Genomic DNA, 6,562 nt, shown 5'->3' with positions numbered 1-6,562 from the left:
GAAGATATTCCAATTGTAACAAAGGTGAAAGAAATGCATGTTGATCAGTTGGTTTCAATTGGTCTTAGTCATAGCAAAGCCTCACTCTAAGAATTGTTAAAGGCTTGCAATTTGAGAAGATCAATACTCATGAGTTGTCATAAAAAACTACACACAATAAAAAATTTGCCAAATATATCCATGACAAGGATACAAAATTTTATTGAAGATTTTGGTTGTAGTTTGTTTGATAGTTCTTCTGCATTTTGTTTCGCTGATCAAATCATTCAACACTTTTCCAAGTCAATGCAAAAGATATTATAGAAAGAGGAAATTGATACTATACATTTGCAGAAAAAAAAAAGGATTTGGTCACAAAGTTCAGATGTTGTCGATAGTATTAGAAGTGTAAAAAATATTATTAACTTTGTGAATGTGAATCTCAAGTACCACTTGGGTTCTAACAAGAACATGTTAAGAGAAGTTGTTGGTTCCTTTGCACAACACTATTCTATATAGATAAAAACAAATGTCAACACAGTTAGTTTCATATGCCAATATACACTTTGTGCATACTCTAAAAATGTAATTTATATTTCTATATGTAATGCAATTTCTAATTTCAAAATGCAGTCCTGGTATTTTGTCATGCCCAAAATACAAGGGCAAAATCACATGTAATTTGTTTTTTTAAAGGTTAATCACAACACTAAGTTTGATATGTTTGATTCAGTTAAGACATAGGTACATTGCAAGACAACAACATGATTCCCCTAACAGTGTCCTGTCAACATCTCCATTTAAGTTTATAACCAATTAGTATGAATAGATCGTTAAATTTGAACATTTTCTATTAAATTGATTTCGACATTAGTTTCGTTATTACATTAATTTTAAAATAATATATTTAAGATTATTCAAATAACAATTTAAAAATAAATGATAAATCAAACTCCTTTGAATCATTGAAAAAAAGCCAAGGGACTAACTAAATAATATAATCATCTTTACATTCAAATAACTAAACTTTATTAAATTTAACTTACTCAAAACATCCTTTAAATCATAACTATAATTAAGTAATCAATATAATTAACTAAAACATAAACAATAATTCTAACATTAATCATTAAAACTTCATTTAAGAAAAACATCAATTAACTTATAAAATTAATTGGTTCGCATGACCATTTAAATATTATAAATCTAATTATTCAAAATGTAAATAAAAAGATCTTACTATTACTTTAACATTAAACAATTTATACTAAATTCAATCTTAAACATTTAAATTGACACTAATTAATATCCTAAAATTAATTACTATCCTATACTAACACTAACTTAAGCTTTAATATAATCTAATAAATAAATTTCATTAATTTTGAAATCTAAAACCTTAACTTTACTAATTTAAAATATTTTTAAAAAATAACACTAAACTAACAACACATAATGATTACTTGGAATTAAAACTAACTAAAACATAATTAAAATAAAGCTAAACTATACTAAATAACTTATATTGCGTCGGTGCAAGTGATTAGAATGTTATTAATGCTTGTCTGAAGGGATAACTGATCAATCAATCCTTTTAGTCGGTGGCATATTATATATATTAGAGTTGGGGTATCAGCATTTGACTATGCGGTAGGCGGTTGGACTGTGTCTCATCAACAATTTGCTAGGCCCAATTTGAACTTCAAGAAGGATGTCGCTGAGGTAATATCTTTGTTCTTTGTCTGCATTTTACTTATAGGGGCTGTAATTTGTACTGAGGAGGAGGGGAAAATGATGAGTTTGCAGCTGGTAACGAGGACTCCCCTGGTGCAACACAACAGAGTAACAGAGGACTATGGAGCTCAAATTGTGGCCAAGATGGAGATGATGCAACCTTGCTGCAGCATCAAGGATTGGTAGGAGATGCAACTTTTTAAGTGTTTTTTTTTGGAGGCTCAACAATTTGGATCTCTTGTCTGGATCTAAGTATTTGAACAAAATTGTACGGAAATGCAGAAATATTCAACAGTTTCACCGAAAGCTTCGCAGATTCAATTTCAACTTGATTGTGTACTAAAATCTTCTCTCTGTTCTTATATGCATGAAGAAAATGTAATAAAACTTGATTATTTTGTGCCTGGTAGGGTTGGCTATGCCATGATTAAGGATGCAGAGGAAAAAGGGCTTATGTCCCCAGGCAAGGTATTAGGAGGATTATGCATAATATTTGTGGAGATTTTTTTGTAAAAACTTATTAAATAAACTCTTAGTACTTTTATATAAATATTTACCCCTACTAACAAAGAGAAGTAATTATGTAAAACATTCGCACAGATCTCTTTTCAAATATTTGGATAGTTTTCTTAGGAAAATCTTTATTTCTTTTAAGGTTCTGTTGAATTTGTCGACTGTGGGACTGATCAGTGCCATTCTATTTCAAAATAAGTTGTTTTTCTTTTGTGTATCATCAGTGCATCTTCTATTCAAATTTTCCAAATTCATTACCGCAGACTGTAAGCTTAATCTTCTTGTGCAAGCAGTTTTTTCACAGAAACATTTACTGCTATTTACAAAAATACAACTAATTATGTGAAAATTACTGCACAGATTTATCTTTAAAAAAATTGTACAATTTTCTTACAATCTCATAAGATTCTGTTATTTTCCTAACTTTGGGGTTGATTGATTCCATTTCTATTTGAAAATAAGCTATGAATATCTATTCCCCTTTAAGGTTAAATGTGTGGTCAGTGCATCTTCCCAGCTTTTCAAGCCTCTCGAGGTCCGATGGAATTGGCCCCTCAATTCCATCGTTAACCATATCCAACTGCTCATGCTCGCTTAAATTCCCCAATTGGCGGGGAATTGCTCCCTCAAATTTGTTGAAATATCCAAAATAGAGGAACTTTAGATTCACCAGAAGTCCAAATTCTGTCAGTATTGCTCCAATCAGATCATTCTCGGACAATGACAAAAACTCCAAATTTGTGAGATTTGCATACTCTCCAGGAATGCTTCCGTAGAAGTAGTTTCCTCCCAAATGCAAGTGCTTGAGATTCACCAGGCGGCTCAGCTCGATAGGCAATGGCGCCGTATAGTTGTTGTACACATCCATGGATTCCAGGTTCCCCAAATTTGAGATGTTGGGAAGCAGGTTGCCATTGAAAACATTATTTGAGAGATTGAGCAAGCGGAGCTCGGAGAGGCTGACGATTTGGGGAGGGATTGGGCCTGAAATATTCATGCTAGAAATATCTAAAGAAACAACATGACCTCTACGGTCACATTGGATGCCAAACCAAGAACAATGGGGGCTGCCATTAGAACCAATTGACCAGGATTCAAACATAGAGTTTGGATCCGCCATTTCTAATTTCATAGAAATCAGCACCTCGACATCCTCATTAAACCAAGAAACATTAGCCTTGGATGGATTCACACAAACAAAAACCCACGGACCTACAACTATGGTCTTCATAGGAAGCCTCTCCATTTCTCTCATCTTCTCATTTTCTTTGTAAATTGTTTTCTTGAATTAATATAGTTAGTCTTGATAATAATAAAGGTAGTGCATATCGAAGGCCAATTTTTTAAATCTAGATATTTTGCTCATTTTCCAAGCATAATGACTTTAAATTTTATTTTTGTATACTTTACAAGGAACAAAGGCTTTCAAAATATTTTAATTAAATAGAAAGAATGCTTCTCACTAACCCTCGCTCCAATTTTGTTTTGCATAAAAGTCTTATTACAATTCTACAACCATTAAACATTAGACAAGAACTATGACGCTTGGCGGCTCTTGTTAAAACTAAAAATAAATAAATTTAAGCCAAACTAATATCTAACATCCACACTGTTTTACTAACCCACCCCACTCCCCTTTTATCCTATCCTCACGCCTAAAATTCTCCCACCCAAGCCACGGTTAATTGAAAGATAAGGTACGCTTGGCAAGAGAATAAATAAAGGTCAAAAGTTATGATATTATAAACTTTAATATCATTCTTAAATCTGCTCCCCAACTTTAATATCATTCTTTCTTTTTTCAACTGACATGTCAGAACATGGGAAATGTGATATACTTTGATGCAACTCTTTTTTTTTTTTCTGGGCCTTAATCGATATCTAGTAAAAAGGTGGATAAGTATTTAAGTTTTAAAAATCCTAAGGTAAGTGAGTATAGCTAGATGGAGTAGTAATGAATTAAAGTAGAGTAGATGAGTTAGGATATTTTAAGATATTTAGAAAAAATATTTTTTATTTTCTTTTTTTTTGTTTATTAAAATTTTTAATTAGTTTAAAGGATATATAGAAAAAAAATTTGATTCTTTGTTGCAAGGAAGGTAATTAATCTCTATTCCATACAAAATTCAGTGAGCATTTTTCTTCTTGGTAGTTTTTTTCTTTCCAAGCCCTTTTTTTTTTGAAGCGTAAAATTTTTTGAATGCAATCTAGTTTTTTCTAAGTGTTGATTTTTTTTTAATACAATATATTTTTATAACAAGAGGTCTATATTTTTCTAAGTATAGATTTTGATTGCCAACTATTATTTCATGTTAAGGAGAAATTTTATATATTTTTATTTTAAAGTGTTGCATTGGTGCAAAATAAATTTATTTAACCTAGGAGGTATATATATATATATATATATATATATATATATATATATATTTACTTACCTTAATTTTAATCATCGAGTTTACTAATTTGTTTAAACCTTAATGTAAAGTTGTGTTATCTCCTTAAAAAAATACGAAATTAAATCGAAGTTCCAACCATAACATGAATTTTTTCTTAACATATATGAACTTAAAATCACATAATTGTATATCACCATTTTATCTATTTTTTAATATACATATGCACATAACTAAAAATACAAGAATCTTGTAAGAAAGGATATTACGCAATCCTTCTTTTTTATTGACCACTTGATTCAAAAGCTCCACCGAGAAAGAACCAGGAAGAAAATCTGACATCATTGTTATTTCCATAATAAGTTAACAATAATGCTTTTACATAGGATTTCAATCCTGAGGAGAAATCTCCCAACATAACTAAATTTCAATAACAATTTTGAATTTCTTTCTTGGCCCTTAACAAGAGATCCATTACAAATTCTACAATACATCACAATGATCATGGAGAGAATGAAAACTGACCGGGAGACAACCAATCATAACATGAAGACAAAATCATGCATTCACTCCCATCTCGGGTTTACACAATAGGTTCATCATTGAACCAGGCTAGGGAGAAGGTGAATTTTTCCAACAAGAGATGTCAGCCACAATACGATAACATATGCCCTTTCAGGGCTAAAATCTCAAAAACTTATGTTCTTCCACAAATGCCCTTTCGGCATTGATATCACAACGACATATGTTCTTTTACTTCTTGAATTTCAAAACTCAAACACATGGTTGTGCTAACGAGTAGGGCCTCATAACACCCTACTCTCTTTCCCTCTTCTCATCCTAAGAAGAGACTCTACAGTGTTGGAGTCCAACTAAAGACCTCATCTAATACATGACTACTTCTGCTCTATCTGAGGGTGAGTAATGCCAATACACCCACACAATCCCTTCAAAAATAAAAACAAAAATACAAAGGAAAACCGTTCAAGAAAGACCCATTTCAATCTCTCCCAAAACATAATGAACACTCACATGAACATTAATATGCAAACAAAATAATTTAAGCATGAAACAAAACATAGACAACATGAGATGAGGGATTACCACCTTCAAAATTAGGTTATGGCAATTGAACAAATTTAAGATGAGTATTCCCTTCTTTCTCCTTCTTCTTCAATCCTGAATTCCACTCTAAAACTAAAGGTTGGGTGAACACTCAAACCCTCTCAAATTTGCCTCTAAATAAGATCCTAAACTCAACTCTCGCACTTGCCTAAAAGTTCTAGAGTATTCTAACTCAACTAGATATAGGCTAACCTTAAGGTGGAATTAAAGCTATCCAACCCATGATGAAATTATTCAATTTTCACAATAAAGCAAAAATTGAGTTTTTGAATGACCATTAAGTCAACAAAAGGGGCTAGGGGGTGGAAAATGCCCCCAACCCATAACCATACCCCTTAGGTACTTAGATTTCATGATTTTAGGCCTTTAGGATTAAATAGGGACCCATCAAAAGCTAAAAAAATTAGGACTTTCTAACAATCTTCAAAAATGCAGATTACTCACTAATCTTGATTAGGGGTAATTAATCTCGATTACTAACTGATTAGCAAAAAAGTCACTAACCTAGTCCGACTTAGATCTTGAGGTTACTCAGTTAGCCCTAACCAACATGCCAGAATGTATATACAATTCATGAGTATCAAGCCACACTGAAAAATCATTATTACAAAACATTAACACTTAATAATTACAAAATGATACATTCATTCAATCCACAATATAAATAAAATATGAACAACGAGGTTTGCATCTTTTGTTAGACTCAACCCTGGTTTCAAGAATTAGAACATAGGGTTGAGTTCTGTTTCTCTGTTAGATTTTCTGACTAAAATATCTTGCATACTCATTGCACGTACATCAGTAGCTCTAGAAAATCA

The 6,562-nt window shown here is 31.6% G+C and overlaps 1 protein-coding gene across 1 annotated transcript in view; it reads left to right on the top strand.

Annotated features, from left to right (window-relative positions):
• LOC149533406 (uncharacterized) overlaps positions 1 to 2,598 on the top strand; it is a 4,438-nt gene extending 1,840 nt beyond the window's left edge. Inside the window, exons 2-5 of the mRNA XM_089805852.1 lie at positions 1,578 to 1,701; positions 1,786 to 1,895; positions 2,124 to 2,222; positions 2,520 to 2,598. Coding sequence (XP_089661978.1) covers positions 1,578 to 1,701; positions 1,786 to 1,895; positions 2,124 to 2,222; positions 2,520 to 2,598 — 412 coding nt within the window. The remainder of the gene's footprint in view (positions 1 to 1,577; positions 1,702 to 1,785; positions 1,896 to 2,123; positions 2,223 to 2,519) is intronic.
• The last annotated feature ends 3,964 nt before the right edge of the window (positions 2,599 to 6,562 follow it).

Source organism: Cupressus sempervirens, chromosome 10 (genome assembly GCF_028749045.1).
Source record: "Cupressus sempervirens isolate cs-2001-9-10 chromosome 10, ASM2874904v1, whole genome shotgun sequence".
Taxonomy (NCBI): Eukaryota; Viridiplantae; Streptophyta; class Pinopsida; order Cupressales; family Cupressaceae; genus Cupressus; species Cupressus sempervirens.
Note: the sequence above shows the minus strand (reverse complement) of the source record. Positions and strands in the feature narration are given on the sequence as shown.